This window comes from Athene cunicularia, assembly GCF_003259725.1.
Source record: "Athene cunicularia isolate RWA chromosome 5 unlocalized genomic scaffold, athCun1 chr5_part1, whole genome shotgun sequence".
In the NCBI taxonomy this organism is placed as follows: Eukaryota; Metazoa; Chordata; class Aves; order Strigiformes; family Strigidae; genus Athene; species Athene cunicularia.
In genome coordinates, this window is record NW_020799101.1 from 39,314,391 (window position 1) to 39,332,398 (window position 18,008).

Consider the following 18,008-nt stretch of genomic DNA (forward strand, 5'->3'; position numbering starts at 1 on the left):
TCAGTCTGTCCAAAGCAACCCTTGCCATACAGGAGAGAGCTCCCCACATGTTGCCTGGTGCATCTGCTCTGAGCCAAATGGGCAGCTGATCCTGCTTTGCCCTGTGGTTGTGACTCATCCAGAGTCACATTAGAGGACCCAGAGGAGAGGAGGGCAGCAGAGGTGCCAGCGGAATTGCCTTCTCTTTCAGAGCCATCCTGGAGGAAGCCAAGCCTTCTCTTGTGACAGCAGCGGTGGGACAAAACATCCAGCTGGTCTGCAAGACAGGCATGTCCCCCTTCTCCAGAGTGGAGTGGATGAAGGACGGCCGACCAGTCTCCTCTGACAGGTGAGCTCAGCTCCCTTCATTTGTAGAGCAGATGGGCTCCTTGCTGGGCAGAGTGCCAACTGTGGTCACCTGCTCTCTTTATAATCTTACTGTTAACAATCTTAAAAGATAAAAATTAAAAATAAACAAGTCCTGTGTTGACCTAAGAGCATGAACTGTCCACCTGCTCTGTGCACAGCAGAAACAGATACAGTCTGCAATAGTATTGAGGCACTGGCTAGTGTTATGGGACAAAACAGGTGCTGTCCCATAACAAGGCACTGGTGGAAGCTGACATGTGGGTAGTGATACAGAAAAAATATTGTTTCTCTTGGATTCATCTTGGGACAGCACTAAGTCAGTAGTCCAGGGTGAAGCTTATTGCTAAATAACTCAGAGTTCCTCTGGCTGGAAGTTTCTGGTACTCTCATGTAAGATATAATTTTTATTTAAAAACTGCTTTTCAAGCCTTTTTTCCTGGTAAGTCTGTTTTCAGCAACAGTTTGGAGCTGGACAGTCGCTTTGTGTTACGAAAATCACAGTTAAGAAAAGCCCAGTTATGCTTTTCTGTTTGCAGATAACTGCTGGGGCTCAAGCTTCTGCCTGGAAGGGCAGTTTGCCTCCTCATGGGAGACGGTTGCTGAAAGCAGTTCCCTGTTTTCCCATCTCAGTTTCCTCTCTGTTCCTGACCTCCTTTCTGCCGCAGTTATTTCCCCTGCCTGTGACCTCTCTGTGGTCAACAGGGTTTTGTTTACTTCTAAGCCGGGGAGGGCACTACATGGTGATGGTTTATGTAACATCAGCGCGAAGAAGGGCTGCTCTGCCTTGGCCAGTTGCTGTCCGTGGCCAGGCAGAGGCAGTTAATCCTTGCTCCTGTTGCAGACACACCTACCAGTCCGACAGCTCCTTAGTGATCAGCCACGTCAAGGTGGAGGACACCGGGACTTACACATGCCTCATTTCTGATGGGAGGACAGAGAGCCGACAGATTCAATTACAGATCATAGGTGACTAATCTTCCTCCTAAGACCAAAGAGATACCTCAGGGCTCCTTGTTAACATTTTTTGATCAGAGGAGCAATAAAGCCAGCTGCAGGAGCAAACTTCCTCTGCTGCCACGCTGTGCTAACAGCATTGGCTTCACTCCGTGGCAGTGGTGTCCCAAGCGAAGCAGTCTGTCTCCTCCACTGTCAGGGTGCCAAGGGGGGAGTGTGGAGGCAGCCAGGCTTCTTTTAGTGTTGCCTCATGATAAAGCCTTAGCCCTAAAGCACTGCTTCCCCTGCAGTGCCACCCCAGAGCCAGAGTAGTGGCTTGCCTGTAACCAGTCTGCCATAGCTGTCTGTGCTGGTGCGTTTGTGTTTTGTGTTTTGCCCAAACAGGTCCTTCTGGGTAACAAACGATTCTCTCTTCTGAAAAACGTGTTTTATTTAAGAAAAAACCCCAAACAAACAAAAAGAAAGACTAGCTCAAAAGATGGGCCAGCAAGGCACCCTGTAGCCTTCAATCTCTGAAGTCTGCTTTGTCACAGCAATGGCACATGGGGCAGAAGGCATTGTGGCCTAAGGGATGCTGCAACATGTTCACTGACAGAGGAGAGAAAGGAGGCTAAAATTGCTTTCCTGCAGGTCTGTGACTCTCATTAGTAGACAGCGCAGGCTTACTGCACTAGTCAGCCAGAAAACAGATGGCTGAAGGGCTCTTTGGCTCCAGTTCAGCGAGCTCTCCCAAGCTCATAGAAACCCTACGCAAGAGGTCACAGTAAGAAGTGTCCTTTTATTCACATATGGCATTTTATTTTGAATAGAGTACCAGAGCGCTGTTCTGGCAGAGGGTGAGAGAGGTCGGGTCCTTCACAAGGAAAATCAGCAGCATCAAGAGCTATCCAGAGGCAGGAAGGTTGTACAGGCAGCCGGTTCCTCCATGCATCAGCAATTCACATACAGGTAGGTTCACATACAGCAACAGTTTGTCCATCGTGCCCAGCTGATGAACCATATGGCATCTCTTCATGTAGAAAAGCTGAAGATTGGAAAGGTCCTGGGTCAGCTGTTCTAGGGCACGGTTGGGAAACAAGCAGTACTGAACGGCTGACAACAGGAATGGGAGAAGATCCCAGTCACAAGCTGTCTTCTGCCCTCCCCGAGGGTCTCTTGAAAGAAACCTGTTCTGAGCAAAGATGCGCAGGGAGGCTGACAGTAAAGGAGCTAGGTTCAAATGGAAGTAGAAATATCAGGGGCAGCATCATTAGCTGTTCAAATTAGAGCAGGCAGAAAGAGAAATCTGTCCTGGAAAAAAAGCAAAGCAAAAAGGAACTGCTTAACTAGCCCAAAATAGACATAGGTATGTTTAAAAAAGCTCTGGTTTCTTTAGTCTCCACCCATTTATTTTAAATATTTTGTGAACAAACCAGTTTGACTCAAAACTTTATCTCCTCACCTACTGGGTGGCATATTTTGTAGCTGCTTGCATGTTTTTTGGTGCTTCTAGGCTCCACAGAAATAAAAATGTACAAATTATTTTTGCCTTAAATGCAGCATGTTGGGTTAAATGGGACCATGATCTGATCTTTCCCTCCTTTTGAGTTTACAACCTTAGACCCAGCCAATTTGCTGAACTCCCCAGCAACCTCCTTAGCTGCTTCTGCCTAAAAGCAGAAAGAAGTGATTCACTGAATTCAGAGCATTGAACTAAGGCTCTTTGGTTTTGTTTTTTGAGATCAAAAATTCAGGTCAGAGAGTGGGGGTGGGGAAGATGATGTTTTATCTGACTCTGGGAACATCATGGTTTCCCTCCCTTCTAAAATGGTGTTTAGCTGTAGTTATGAGTGCAAAGAGCATGAGGAGATGGGTGGTATGAGAGCCTGACCCCAAACTTTCTGCTGCATGGAGTGAAGGGCCAGCTCCTGGGCCTTGGACGCGGTTAGGTGATTGCAATGGGCTCTTCACACCCCAAAAAAAGTTATCTGCTCTTTTTTTGTGTGCCAGATAAGCAGCTTGGGGGAAGCTTGCTTGGTGCCCCGTTCAGGACATTGTACCATTTGCCATGTGCTCATCCTGTTAACACTTCCTAGGCTATTATCCAGAGGGATGCTGTAAGAAACAGGGTTGCTGCCTCTAAAGGGTTAAGCTGGCTGGCAGGAGTGCAGCACCAAGCCGTGCTGAACTGGAGCATGACTTGATGCAGACTGCTCTTTACTGCATGTTGGTAGTGGCAAGTATTGGAACTCTTAACGGGAGTGCAGAGACCGCCCTTTCCCATTGGAGGAAAAAAGTAAGGCTTGTGATTAAAAGAGCCTTGTGCTGAAGGTCAAATGCTGAATGAGGACTTTTCTGTATCTTTTGCTGTGCTTCTGGACTTTGCAGATTGAGAATGGATAAGAGTGAGCCCTCAGTGGTAGAGGCCAACGTCGGGGAGAGAGTCAGACTGCCCTGCACAGTGGAAGCATCGCCGGCTCTCACCATCCAATGGCAGAAAGATGGGCAGCCCCTCTCCTCTCCCAGGTGAGCTCCCAGGCGGCTCCACTGTACCCATGGGCGGGTTCATGTGGAGGAGAGCCAAGCTTTGCCTTGCCTTCCCTGTCCCCTCGCTGAGAGAAGGGAGCTGCTGGCCAGGCAGCCAGGGCCCGTCCTGCTTTGTGCTGGCCAGCTTCTTCTGTTGGGGCCAGACCATACTGCTTGTCTGCCCTGGCCTCACTCTCACACATCAAAGTCTGAACATTGAACTCCCGAGAGAATAGCTGTGACACCGGGTCTGCAAGTGAGACGAAGCTGAAATTTGTTCATCTGCGAGATTAGCAGAAAGAGAACACATGGCAAGCAAATTTGCCAAAAAACAGCTGGTCTGTGAGCCAGAACAGAGGTTTGCAGCAAAGAGAGAGGTCAGAGTTCCTGCAGTGAACTTCCACAGCTACTGGTGCTGCTTTCCTGCAGCTCCCCTCACCCTCTGCTCCCAGAAACCTGCTCTAGCAGCAAGCTTTTCCAGAGTCTACAGCACTAGTGCTGGGATTTGAGGACCAGGGGTTGCATTACAGGTTGAACTGAGCTGCTGCTAAACCTTTGCACAGTGCTACTACGAAGTTGTGCAGGAGACTCAGCTTCAGCTCTGGTGGCTGGAGTCCCATCCTGAGCCAAGCCCAGGCTGAGGGGCCTTCTGGTTTCTTTTTTTTTCCCCAGGCACAGGCAGCAGTCGGATGGGGCCCTGGTGATCAGTCGGGTCAGCTCTGAAGACGTTGGCTTCTTTACCTGCATTGCTTCAAACGGACGTGACCAGGACCAGCGCCAGGTCCTGTTCCGACCTCTGGGTACTGGATGGGCGGAGGCACGCATGGCACAAGCGGGAAACGGGGAGGGCTGGGCAGTCTCTGGGGTTCTTGTCTGGCCATGCCTCTCAGCTTCACACCTGATGTTTAACAGGCAGCTTGAGGGCAAGGGAAGAGTGAATTGTTTTACCCAGTGTGTGTCTAGTAGATAGATCGTGGTGCTCCAGGCAGCTGGGAAGAGGGACCAGTAGCACAGTACAAGTGACTCTTAGGGTCTTGTTTCTGGAACGCTGGTGTGGAATGGGTAAAAGGGGCAAGAGGAACTAGGGAGATGGTTCTGTGCATATGATGTGCTTGTGTCCAGCTGGAGGAAAAAGCTCTTTGAGGCCTCTGCTACTTGCCCTTGCTTGGGCCAAAGCCCTTAGAAAATCTGCATTCCCCATAGCAACAGCATCATGTCTCCAAATATGCTGTTTCAAGGCCTAAGGGCTTACAGCTCATCATAGCATATGTTGGACTTTTCCCGTGAGAGAGTGTTCCTACTACAGTGGGCAGCATGGCATTGTCTTCCTGCTAGCAATGATTTCTATTCTGGTCTAGGAGAGCTGAGGATCACTGGTCTCCTGCCAAGCATCACAGTACCTGAGGGAGGGACTGCTCAGCTTCACTGTACAGTGACTGGCAACAACGTGAATATAAGGTGGTCAAGGTGAGCAAAAATCAGACAGAACTTGCCTTTTCTTCTCTTCTCAAGCCGCATCACCCTCCAAATAATTATGCAGGAAGCCTCCCAGGTAAGGAAGAGACCCATGGTTCTCAGCCCCAACTAGCATCACCTACCCTTTCCTAAACAACCCGCCTGTTACCCAGAAATCCTGGGCAAGATCCCCGTGGGTGTAGGGAAGGTCCCCATGGGGTGCAGGGATCACCAAGTTCATGTTCCAGCCAAATAAGGAGGAAAGCAGATGTTAAGCCAAGATTTCATGGAGTTCAAAAGGACTCCATGCTGGAAAGCTAGTGACGTTACAATAGCAAAACCTAAAATGAGTAATCAGAAGACCTTTAGTTGGCCTTTTATAAAACTCTCTACCTAAATTTTGCAAACATTTTAGCCCTACAATAACAGTGGCTCTTCTCCCAGCTTCCTGCTGCAATGGTTCTCGCTCTCTACTGTCAAGCTATGTTTTAATAATGTTTTATTAACATTTATTTATTTAAAAATGTTTTAATAAGGTAAAGGAAAAGCTGTGTCCTCTTCTCTTGATGGTTTACAGGGAAACTCTGCGTTTATGCAAGTGTTTGGTGTGGGGTTTGTTCCCTATTTGAAAATAATCAGTTCTGTTTTGGAGCCTTCTTATGAAGGATACAAAGATGGATTGGTAATTATTAAATTACTCCAAGGGGTAGGACTGAAGTGGGCCATCTCACAGACAGCTTTTCTTCCATACGTAAGTTTGGTATTTAACAAAATTATATAAGTTTCAGAGTCTGAATGAAACCCTTTTCAGTGAAACAAATTGCATTTCCTTGGTAATTCATAATTCAGGCTGTTTTCCTGCTGGGCACAGAGTATTCCAGGAGGAAAAGAACAGACACAATCTTGCTGGTATTTTAAACATTTTTTTTTTAAACAAACTTTTAAGAGAGAGGAAAGAGGGCGCATTGCTCACTACCCCATATGTTCTTCGAGCAATATGCGCTGCTATCAGTGCCAGCCAAACAAGCACTGCCAGACCACAACCTGGAGAGAGCGAAAGGCACCCTGGATTTTCTATTAGTTCCTCAAACCTCAAAAATGTGTAATAGCGGAAAGGACAATGTCTTTATAGAGAGCACACAGCTAGCTACCTCCCACACAGACAGTGGGCTAACGGATGCAGACTCGCGCAGGCTCGTGTTACTACCCAGTTGTAGAGCCAGGTTGTGGCAAAAGATTTCTTCTTCCTTCCTGCTGAATTTGTGAAAATTCACCCCTTTCACAGAACACGAGTTCCCAAAGAGCACAGAGAGCTCCTTTAGCCCCCATGGGTGAGAACAGTGATACAAAATGGGTTTTGCCACAGGAACGGAGTCCCCATGCGGGCAGATGGCCACCACATCCACCTGTCCCAGGATGGAAGCCTGGTCATAAGCAACGTTCAAGAGGCTGACGAGGGATCCTACACATGCAGTGCCTACAGCAGCAGCAACTCCGTCAGTGCCAGCACGGAGGTGAAAGTGCTGAGGAGCAGGCCTAGCAGTGAGTACAACCTGGCCTCCCTCCTTCTCCTAGCACTGGTCCTGCCTCTTGGTCACTATTATATGCCTGCCCATTGCATGTGGCCATCCACTGCCAACCTCGGGCTTTGGGGAGCAGCAGGAGCCCCCTGGGTTGTGCTCCCTGAGGAGCCCAGCTTTCCCTGGCAGAGAAGCAGTATGGTGGAAACACCACCCCCCCCCACCCCCTTCCCAAGACACTGGGAGTCTAATTAACTTCCTGAGGCCAAAGTGCCATAGTTGGTTGACTAAATAGTGGCTGCAAGATTTGTATTTGGACTCTGGAGACCATCCAATTGGCTTTACACAGTGTGTAGAGTGGTCTTTTCTCAGAAGATTGGCCCCAGAAACTCTGTTCTCCTCCTGTTGCACCAGAGGTATCACCTTCTCTCTCATCCTTTTTTTTGGACTGAATTGGAAACAATCCTCTTAGAACTAGCAGGGTGGAGAAAGCAGGACCATGCTGAGTCTTTTGGGAGGGAAAGGAAACCTGATGATAAGCCCTGGCAGTGTATTTACAGCTGCTTCACCTTGTGCTTGGCTGCAGCTACTGTGAATCATGTTGTGGACGCAAGCAGAGAGTGCGTGGACCAGCCACACCTCGCCAACTGTGACCTGATCCTGCAGGCCCAGCTCTGCAGTAACGAATACTACTCCAGCTTCTGCTGTGCCAGCTGCTCTCGCTACCAACCACAGGCCAGCCCTCCCCGGCACCGCGGCTGACAGACACCTCCACGGCCACCTGAAAGTACAGGTGACCCATTACAAGACTGGAAGTCTGAACTCTGTCCTCTTACTGCGTGAAACTCTTCTGGGAGCTGTGCCCTGCTGGAAAGCTTGAGGGCGAATTGAACACAGTGTGGTGGGTGTAACTGTTCAAAGGTGGGAGACTCACCACCCTCAGGTTTATTGCAAGCTCAGTTTTTCCCTCCTGTATGCCCTGCTGTAGCTAATCCATCTCTTCATGTAAGAGTAGTTGCTGTTATTCACAGAACAAGATGATACTGGGACTGTAACATGCTGTGACTTTAGAGAAGGCAGATAACCAGCATGAAAGAGGAAGAGACCAATTCTTCATAGAATCTCTTCTCAGAAAGAGAAGTGCTCTTAAAAAAAAAAAAAAAAAAAAAAAGTTTGAAGATGAGTCTGAATTATCTTAACTAAAGCACTAATGAGCAATGAACATTTGTAATCCTGGGGAGCACTTTCTATCTAAATGCAAAAGACTCTGGCTATGAGAAACAGTTTGATGCACATAAAATTACTGTTCAGGTCCTATGAGATTACTAGCTCTAGGGATGCAGCTGTAATGTCATGTTACTGTAGTTTTATTCCAGTAGACCTTAGAGAAATTTCTAGTTGGGTCAGTTGGGTTTCTACTTGACTATAATCAGTTTTGGATTGAAATGCAGAAGCAATGCTTCACAGAACACTTGGAATACTTTTAGCCCTTCCTGAATGTTAGGGCTAATTTAGATAAACATACCAACACTGTTACCTGTTCTGAGCTGCAGTTTAAATAGCACTTGCTGTAGGAAGGCTCAGCAGATTTTTTTTTTTTTTTCTGAGCCAGAACTGTGCTGTTGAATTTATTGTAAAGCTGGGCTCAGTGGTAACATTGTGCTGGGTTTCAGCTTGGGGAGGCGAATAATGTACACATAGAAATACATGTTGGGACATTTGACTTGCCAGAATAAACCTCTCAATGATCTGCTTAGTCTCAGTTAAGTCCAGGAAAGCCTGGCTCTGCATGTGGCCTGGGCTGATTCCTGCTGCTGTGAGCTAACAACCGAGGACTTCCAGATGCAGAGCAGCTAGAGCTGACAAGCATCCTTCATTTCAAGACTAACACGGAGTGGCAGCCAGCATGCATATAGGGCTCTGAACGTCTCGGGCAATAAGGGCTGTACGTGGAGACGTGAGGCGATACCATGATTTGTATCAGGAAAGGTTCTTGGGTATCTTCAGTGTCTCAAAATGGCATTATTTCTCAGCAAAAGCATTTTTATACAGCCTCCATGGTATTGTTTTACCCTAGCATCAGCCCTACAGTCTCCCTCTTCCTCCTTCCAAACTCCCTGTTGAGACTTGGATGGGTTAATCATATTAATCAGCACCATCAGCCATTCATTATTTGCATAGATGTAGCTATAAACTAGTAGACTGGTGTGTAGTGTTGATATTGATGTTTTGGTTGGAGGGGGTGGAGGATTCTTTTTTTTTTCTTCTCCTACTTCTGTTAATTTAAGGCAGGAAGCTAATTCAGGACTCTGCTCACACCACTCTCCTCTCCTTCAGTCCAGATTCAGTACTCAGGGCAGTAGTAACACATAGGTGGAAATCTCCAGGTTTGACAGCCTAAAGGTGGTTTGGACTCTCAACCCAGTAAATCAGTTCAGATGCACCACCTTAAAATAAAAATTACTAACCTAATGAGTGCACTCTCTTCAGCACAGGTATGGCTTTGGGATTGGACACACTGCTTTAAGACGTGAACAAACTGAAAAGTCTAGAAGCAATCCAGTAAAGGAGCGAGAGGTGACAGTCACACAGCTATATGGGGGTGGGTCTTTCTGGGGTCTGATAGATTCTGCTTGCTACAAAACACTTATTTTTGCAGTTAAGACCCTTTAATTTGATTAGGGAAAATGTCCTCTGCTGTGTAATTCATGGTAGGTGTTACAATGTAAGGTTTGAAGTTGACTTTACTGGATATTTAAGAACAATGAAATGGTCCCGAGAACTTCTAATTGTGTTTGTATATAATTTTGCATTTAACATCTCAGACCAGCACCTACTATGGGATAGTTTAGTATGACTTTGCCTTTTGAGACCAGGGACTTGTCTCTGACTCTGTAAATTCCAGCCTTAGTGAAGCCCTGTTGGTTCACATGTGGCAGGCAGAGAGGGGAGTCAAGGTCTGTGGAGCACACTTAGAAGTTGATTGTTGTTATATCAGACTCTTTTGTCCCAGAATAATATCCCTTGCTACTCTGTCAGAGGCTCTATTGTTAGAATATTTAAATATAGTGTGTAGTCAGCTTTCATTTAAGCTGTATGGTTGGTTATAGAAGCTGTGGCCAGGGAGTGCCTTCTCCAAATTGGTGAGGGCTGTAACAGGCACCTGCAGTCTGAGGGGCAGGACGTTACTGCTGAAGGTGCTTCGGGTGGGTGTTTATTCTGATCTCCTTTCAGCTGCATAACTGTGGTAGTAAGGATGGCAGCAGAAGACATGCAGGTCACTGCTTTAAAAACACATGTCCTCACTCTAATACTACCTAAAGCGTCTTCTTATATTTCTTCTCTTATTTGACAAGCTGAGCTTTTCCCTCTTTGTAGTACCACTTAACTGCCTAACTGAATGTTTACTTCTTTGACTTGAGAATCAAGATGTTTGTTTTCCTCCCTAAACAATGGATTGTAGGAAGGTCGTATCTCCTTTACTATTCTCTCCAGGGCAGGGGAAGGGTGTAGCTATACTGGGTTATTTTCAGCTGATCTTGGGGCACTACTGTGAAAGATATGGAACTGATAGAGTAAGCAATACTTTCCTTCCTATTATAAATGTCTACAAGTATTTACTTTTTGAAAGCTGAAAAAAAGCATTGGTACCAACTCCAGTACCATAGGGAGTGTTGGTCATTACTATTCATATCATGCTGAAAACAGGTAAGAATCTGTAAGGAAAAAAAATCCCTAGTTTTCTAGACCATGTCACTGTGAAACTCACTTGTACCTGCCTGAAAATAGAAACTGCTGGCCAGCTCAAACGCTAGGGCCAAACAAAGGGAGCATTTCTTCCCTTTCAGGTTACAAAGTCTGACTTTTCCTTGTGTCTAAACTGACATAGTGCACATAAGAATGCAGTAAGAGCCAGCCATACTAACAGGGCAGATAGAAGAACAGAAAATATAGTCTTCTCAGATGGCTCCTAGGATCTTCTCTCCTTTTGGTAGTACAGGAAAGAAAAAACAACATAAAAGTTTTCCTTTTTTCCCTTTTTGAATGCTAGTGTTTTCATATTTGTCTCTGTAAATATTCGCTGTTAGAAAATAGTCATGCAAACCCACAATCTGATGGTTTTTGTCAAGCCCTCCCTTTCAGAGCTTTAAATAGTTATGGGTCACAAGGCTATCTGCAAGTTCAGTCTTAAAGTTCGAGGTAACCTAACATGGTGTACAAACTGAGAGGTGTTAAGATACCATTATTAAGCTTCTAGGGCTCATCTAACACTCACCTCATAACACAGAAGATACCCAGAAGGGCAAATGCTGAAAACTGGATGGGGGTGGTAAGTAAAGCTTTCGCAGACAGCACTTCTACCACCAACATTTATTTCTGTTAAAGCAGATTATAAATCATCAGTACAAATATATATATAACTTACATTTGCTTGTAAGGCCAAAGTTTAAAAGTAAAGTTAAAATGAGATGGTTTTCACAAGTCACCAGAGGCAGAATCTGGACCAGCTGCAGCCTTAACCACAAGGTTTCACAAATCAGTGGGAAAAAAAAACAAAAACAAAAACCAGAAGTTAAAAACCTCTAAGATCTATTGACAGACAAACATAAAATGGCTTCCCAGGTAGCCCCAGGATGTAGATATGATTACAGTAAGTTGTCACAGTAGTGTTAGAACCAATAGATTAAGACAAAGAAACTGCAGCAATACATGAAAGGAAAAAAACATACTATATATAATATGTAGTTTGATTCCAATAAAAAACAGTAAATTTTCCCCATGGTTTTCAAACCATGACAATACTGTTCGTTCTTTAAAACTACAATATAATGACTTATTGGTTGTGATTGTTGTTGCAATATGCTACTTACAATGAACAGATACAAGAACAAGCTAGAGCCCCTTTTTCCACCCCCCAATATTACTTACAGTAAGAATCAGAGATAAATCAATCTTATGTACAATTTCTTACATCCAACCCCCTTTTTTTTTAAACCTTTGGCAAGATTACTTACAACTCATACAGCTTTTAATATCCAACTATTTAAAATATTCTAAATGCATAAAAATAAAGATTTTGGCTTTACTTTATTCTTTACATATAATATTCACTTTGTTACTCAAAATGGAAGCTCAACTTTTTCCATAAACCTAGCTTTTGCTAAGCAGGTGACAATCTCCCACCCATATCCACCCCCCCCACCCCACCCCATTTTTCCCTGAGGGGGATCATCCAGGACTCACAGGGCATCAGAAGGACACAAGTACAAAACCTGCCTTCCTCTGAGATAAGTGATGTTTCTGCAGAACAGGCTTTGGGACTGGGTGCCTGCCTTTGCTCTGTTTGACTTCCAGCTTTCCAAAGTGAGGCAGGAATGCGGAGTGGGGGTGTCTCCAAGATTCCTTTTAAGAACTGCACATTAAATTCTCTGTATGTTTATATCCTCCCCATAATTGCTCCCTCATTCTGACCCATTTTTGTTTGAAGGGACCTTTGGGATTATCAAAGCAAACTGATCAGAAACAGTTCCCTCTGCTCCCTTTATCCCTCTATCCTAACGTACAATTTATCCGTGCGGCCCCCCCCTGCCCAGGACTGCTTAAAGTTCGATCTCAAATGTCTTCTGTAAATCACTTGAGAAGGGGTTAGTTGGAGAAGGATTGGTGCGCTGCTTTGCCTTGCTCTCTAGTGCTGCCCACTGTGCTTCAAATGGGTCTACCTGCGGCGCAGGTGCGGGAGGCTGCGAGTGCTTGTCCTCCGCAGCCCATTTGCCACCGTCGACGCCGTTGAACGCCGCAGAGCCGTTGTGCTGCGCCGGAGGGCTGAAGAAGGGGCTGGTCGTGGCGCTGTTGCTTTCGTACTGAGGGAACGTCTGCTGTTTGACAAGACTGGGGGACTGATGGGGATGGGCTGCTGGAGTGTGGCTGGCAGTACCAAAGACGTTGGCTACCATCTGGGAAGGCGTGATTCCAACCACAGGTACGCTTGGGGCTGCATAGGTCATCCCGTTTGCTACGGCATAGGGCTGAGGTGGCAGGAACGCCGGCTGCATGGGCGGCACCACGCCTACCGGCACAGGCTGCGGCCCGATGAAGGTGCTGACGGGGAAGGCTGCTGCGGGCTGGGAAGCGGCTGGAGGAGCCTGGAGCAGCGGCTGTGGGGCTGGGGCTGGCTGCTGCTGGGCTCTGACAGTCTTTGAGACCTCTTCCAACCAGCGGTCCGCCTCTGAGGGGGTGCGTCTGTGGTTTCCTTGGAAGAGACTTGGCGAGGCTGCACCTGAGGAGGTGCTGCTCCATTCAGCGCCTGGGAAGGGAAGCACGGGGAAGTCATTGCGATTTCCACACCTCACCCTTCTATCAGTTAGACAGGCTGGAGGAAGTACACGCCAACAGACAGGCCTCCTCCCTCCAGGGCTGAAAAACTGCTACCACCAGGGGAAGCATCTTTATGCATTCACTGTATGGATCTGCTACAGGAAGACATTGGTCAAGAGGGGGTAGAGAAGAGCCTCTTCACTAAAATACAGGTTTGGTTTGGTTTTTTCCTTCAAGGCCAACACCTACGATGTAGGGCATGCAGGAAAGCTGCCTCCTGCATTCATAACTTAGTGGCAGTGATCTAGTTCATAACCACTAACTCCACTAGGTGCAGTTAGCATCACTTTCTGAATGTACAGCTATCAGGCCTATTAGTATACAAAGATGTAAGAAAAAGGTTTTAAGACTCTTGCTCTGTTTCCTAAATTAAGGCTTTACCCTCTAAGGGATAGTAGTGTAATGGTACTGGGAGTTCAAGACAACATTCATTTTTCTCTCTCCCACTGGAGTGTGAGCACTCACTACAATATAAATGAACATTTAAGGCAATACATCTAATCAAATTACTGTATGATATGTAAACTGTACTTACTATGACTCCTCTGTCTCCACTCACTCTTCCCTTACTCTTTTCATATCTAATTCTGGCAGTTAACCTCTCCAACTCTTTTGCAATGTTCAACACAGCATTTTAGCAGCTGAATTCTGGTTTTCCTTCTCCCTACAGTTTCAAATTCTCTTTCCCTCCCACAGGGCCTTGCCAGGTTTCTAAAACAATGAGAAAAGCAACCATGAATGCTAGAGATGGCTCTGCAATTCATGTGTTATTTGGTATTTTGGAGAAGTGGAAACCATTACTGCTCAGTAGTCCTTAGTGAGCCTGATCTAGTTAAACACCACCTAAAGATCAGTTTACTGTTGTTTTTATGGTGGGAACTGTTGGCAGCAGAGCTTAGGGCCTCTCTCTTGTGGGGGAATGGTCTGGTACTCTTCCAATGCCAAGCAGAAGCTACTATTTCACTAGCAGAGTTTCTCTGTTCGAGTTGAGATTACACCAGGAAACAATACTAGTTTGACTGTAGCCTTCTAGCACATGTGCCCATGTGGGTACCAGCCATTTAAAGTACCACCTTACATTGTATATAACTGCAGAGAAGGACTAGTAAGGGACAGAGTAAACTTGCTAAACAGAAGAAATGAGCCTCCACAACCTTTAAGCAATCAATCTTCCATACATTAGTGGAAAGAACACACAAAAGTTATTTTGGGTACTCACAGATTCTTTCCCCTTCATCCCCAAACATACACTATTTCATTACTTCCTTTTTAAGGACTGGATTTTTCTAAAATGCTGCCAAAATAAGAATCAGTCTAGCTTATAGACCCAGAACCAGTGAGTTCATCGCTTCCCTCCATCCACTCTTGCAAAAGGCTACTACTTCCAGCTTTTGTTCCTGTTCCTTCCACTTGCCATTAAGTGGCACTGACAGTTGTCTCGTGGGCTCAATCATGCGTTTGATCCAAGTTCTCACAGCAATGCACCGGATCTCCTTCCAGTCTTACCAGCGACCACAGCTGCAGCTCCAGTACTAGCAGCAGGAGCATGAGCCCAAGGATTGGTTTCACGAACTGGCATAGCTGTGGCCACTACAGCAGCCTGGGATGGTTTAGCAGCAAGCACACAGAAGGCAGAGGCAGTGCCATTAACTAAAATGGGAGCAGACAACATCAGTGCAATTAATTCATGCAAGGCATGCACGTGACTGGAATATTAGTGGGCCACGTCATACCTATCAACATACAACAATTTTAGACACTTCCACATGACAGCAGTTTGTGTAATTTAGCCAAACTGGACTGACAGTCAATAAAGCCAGTAAATTCCATTTCACCAAGCCAATGCTTGTTAAAAGAATTGTGGGATGGTGGATTTTTATGTATTTGATGAGACCTTGAGTTCTGATGACTGAAGTTAATATAGAGAAGAGATATGGCTCACCAGAAGTTACTGTATGATTAATTTTAGACTCAAAAGAAGAACAGATTTTACATGCAAAGTAACAATAACTACATTTAACAAGGAGAGGTTCTTTTTTTCACACAACTTGTATAAAAGCACATCGGTGAAATGAAGATTAGAGGCTGCTATGAGTTCTATAGTTGGCATCTCTCCACCACTTATCTAAGTTTGTGTGAAAAGCAGTAATCATGTGGCAGCACAAAATCTCTTCCCTTGTGGGACTTGGTTCCTGTGACACACAGTTGTAAGGTTTTTGCAGTTCAGGAGGCAGAAAGCTAAAACAGTCAATATCTCAAGGCCAGTCCCTTTTAGAGGTAACTATCATGTGGTAGGTACACAAACTTTTTGTTAAAAACAAAACCACAGAAAAACTAAACAGACAAGATGAATAAAGCAGGCTGCATTCCCCCTAAGTATGATAACAGGACTTGCACAAAGAAATTAAGACCATGTGTTACTGGAAAGCAACATTATGTGCATTCAAGCCTCAACCAGCATGACCATGGCATGCAAAGAACTCACAAACCTTGAAAGGCAGGAGACTGTGGTGCGACTACTGTCACTGGTTTTGTCATGGGGGCCGAAGAGAAAGGGTCTTCTGATGGTGTGCTGAAAGCACTGGTGATCTGAGAGCACAGGGCACTAATGCTGTCCGTTTCCCCTTCTACCTCAGGGACTAAAATGTAAATAAAATTCATTAAATTGGAAGCTTAAAGGATACAGAAACAATTTACAAATACCAATGTGAAACTGAAATATAATTAGTTTCCTTATGTCCTAGATGTTCCTGCTACTGATTTGCATGACAGTGTTTTTTAAAAAAAAGAATACTGTTGAAGACCTGACCTGAAGTACAACACCACATTAGTGTATTTTGTGACCAAATCAAGAGGGTAAGGAGAGCAGCGTTCCAGGTTGAGTTGGTTATTACTGCTTCTCTGTGTTAATGCAAGAGGTTGTTCACTTCAGAAAATAAAAGTGATTTCTATAGCTTCAGCAAAGATCTAAATCTTTCAGTATTAAAGTGCTAAACATATCAAGGATTTGGCACTAAGATTTGGCACTCTACAAAATGAACATACTTATGATAGATTTAAGTGTTCCAACAACACACTTCCACAGTAAGTAAGTAGATGCTGAAGTTTAAACGTGCTGACAGCAATGCACAGTGGCAAGTTAAGTCTAGAGTTAGAATGTTGATTGCTCCAGTTCAGTGGTAGCTGAAAATCCTTCGTTCCTGTGGTGGAATTATCAGAAGCAAAAGCTGAATGCTCAGATAAAATGAACACTCAGTTTTAAACCAGGTATGAGCATAACATGGATAAAAGTAACATCTGGTGTAAAACCACTGACTTACCAGATGTTCTCATTATTACTAACTGCACTGCTTTTCAAAACTACTGATCATCAGTTCTGTATTGCATAGAACTGACACGAGCAGGAAAAATTAAGCACAAATAGTATAAAAACCAGAAGATACCTCACACAACATGCACCATACCTAAAATTCAGGGGGAGGCATGCCCAAAAACTGATTCTTTGAGAGATATTCCAATACAGCGCATGTGGCGTGACAGTAAGCAGCACTGGCAGCAGCATACATGGGAACATGCATCAGAAATGTTCTGAATCATTAAAAACTCAGCTTGTAGTGTGCTCAGGGAGTATCACTAGTGAGCAACGCACTATTACTGTAAAACTGACAAACTCACTGCTGGTCCAAACAAGGATTACATGAGAAGTCAGGCTAAGTATTTTTGTTGGTTTTGCCTTTGCCACAGTAATTTTTACTTTAAAGCTTGGAACCCTAAAACTAGCTCTGTTGCCAAGTACAGCTGGACTGCAGGATAACCTAGCTAAGGGGATTCTAGGACATTATGCAAGTACTGAGCATCCCAGGTTTTTATGTTGGGCTGACTCTAGAAAACCCCACCACCATCCTGTGAAAACTGTACCACACATTACTGATACAGCTGGCTGTACCACCTAAACAGTAAAGTTTCTTTTAATGCAAGGTGAAAAGCCATTTCATTGCTCTCAGAAAGAGGAATTCAGATATGCGGAAACGCATCACATCATCCCATGACAAGTGGTTAAGGCCTTGAAGGGATGTGTCTCTCCAGATGCCCTGGCATTAAGTGGAGGAACTGGTTCAGTGACTCAGAGAGAAGAACCAGCATCTACTAATTCACCAACACCCATTCCTGGAGCACTTCAATCTGTGCTCCAATATTTCAGACAGTGATTAGAACTGTTTGTCTTCTGCATGTGAATACTGCATTTAAAATTCTTGGCTATTCCCAAGCAGAAGTTCTCTGACATGGTGGTTTTTGTTCATGAGAAATGATCCACATGAGGCAGGAAGAAAGATTTACTAGAAAATAAGTAGTTATTTGATGCCACAGAGAAGGAAATGAGGAAGAGACAATTTAAGGTAATATTTCACTGAAACCATTTGGTTTTACCTGAGTTTTTCATGGGGAAATCGGTCTTCCTTTGCACTGTTGAAGGCAGCTCATTTATTCGCAAAGACAACTGGCGTTTAAAAGGAGACATCTTTTGGCTAAGGGCAGGGAAGCCCCTGAAAGACCCTTGCCTGGCAAGCTGTTCTATAGGGGCATGCCTCCGTGGAATAGCATGGGGATTGCTCATTTCTTTATCCAGAGAGGCAGCAACTTCAGCAGTAGGAGAGGTTGGTGAGCCAGAAGAGGGGGCAGTATTGTTTGGTGCAGCACTTGGTGCTACTGTTTTCACTTCTGTTTCAACTGCTGGAGGAAACAGGGTGAGGTTAGAAGAGTAAAGCAAAGTAGTGTTCAACTGCTTGCCCCTACTCCCATTTGTTTTGAAAAGAGAAAATGTAGGAATTTGCATCACTAGTACTCTTCCAA

General features: G+C 45.1%; 2 protein-coding genes across 19 annotated transcripts in view; one reads left to right on the forward strand and one right to left on the reverse strand.

Moving 5' to 3' along the window:
* Positions 1–11,349, forward strand: part of PAPLN (papilin, proteoglycan like sulfated glycoprotein) — a 66,344-nt gene extending 54,995 nt beyond the window's left edge. For 7 of the 9 annotated variants that reach the window (XM_026849509.1, XM_026849503.1, XM_026849507.1 and 4 more), the window contains 8 exons: positions 191–328; positions 1,190–1,314; positions 2,112–2,250; positions 3,670–3,807; positions 4,480–4,607; positions 5,166–5,274; positions 6,629–6,804; positions 7,369–11,349. In XM_026849509.1, coding sequence (XP_026705310.1) covers positions 191–328; positions 1,190–1,314; positions 2,112–2,250; positions 3,670–3,807; positions 4,480–4,607; positions 5,166–5,274; positions 6,629–6,804; positions 7,369–7,544 — 1,129 coding nt within the window. In that variant the 3' untranslated portion in view covers positions 7,545–11,349. The remainder of the gene's footprint in view (positions 1–190; positions 329–1,189; positions 1,315–2,111; positions 2,251–3,669; positions 3,808–4,479; positions 4,608–5,165; positions 5,275–6,628; positions 6,805–7,368) is intronic. The other 2 variants (XM_026849505.1, XM_026849506.1) reach the window with 2 other exon arrangements.
* The window catches only part of NUMB (NUMB, endocytic adaptor protein), a 36,117-nt gene continuing 29,247 nt past the window's right edge, over positions 11,139–18,008 (reverse strand). For 3 of the 10 annotated variants that reach the window (XM_026849516.1, XM_026849515.1, XM_026849512.1), the window contains 4 exons: positions 17,586–17,888; positions 15,647–15,796; positions 14,664–14,807; positions 11,139–13,086 (listed from right to left, as the gene is read on the reverse strand). In XM_026849516.1, coding sequence (XP_026705317.1) covers positions 12,383–13,086; positions 14,664–14,807; positions 15,647–15,796; positions 17,586–17,888 — 1,301 coding nt within the window. In that variant the 3' untranslated portion in view covers positions 11,139–12,382. The remainder of the gene's footprint in view (positions 13,087–14,663; positions 14,808–15,646; positions 15,797–17,585; positions 17,889–18,008) is intronic. The other 7 variants (XM_026849521.1, XM_026849520.1, XM_026849518.1 and 4 more) reach the window with 3 other exon arrangements.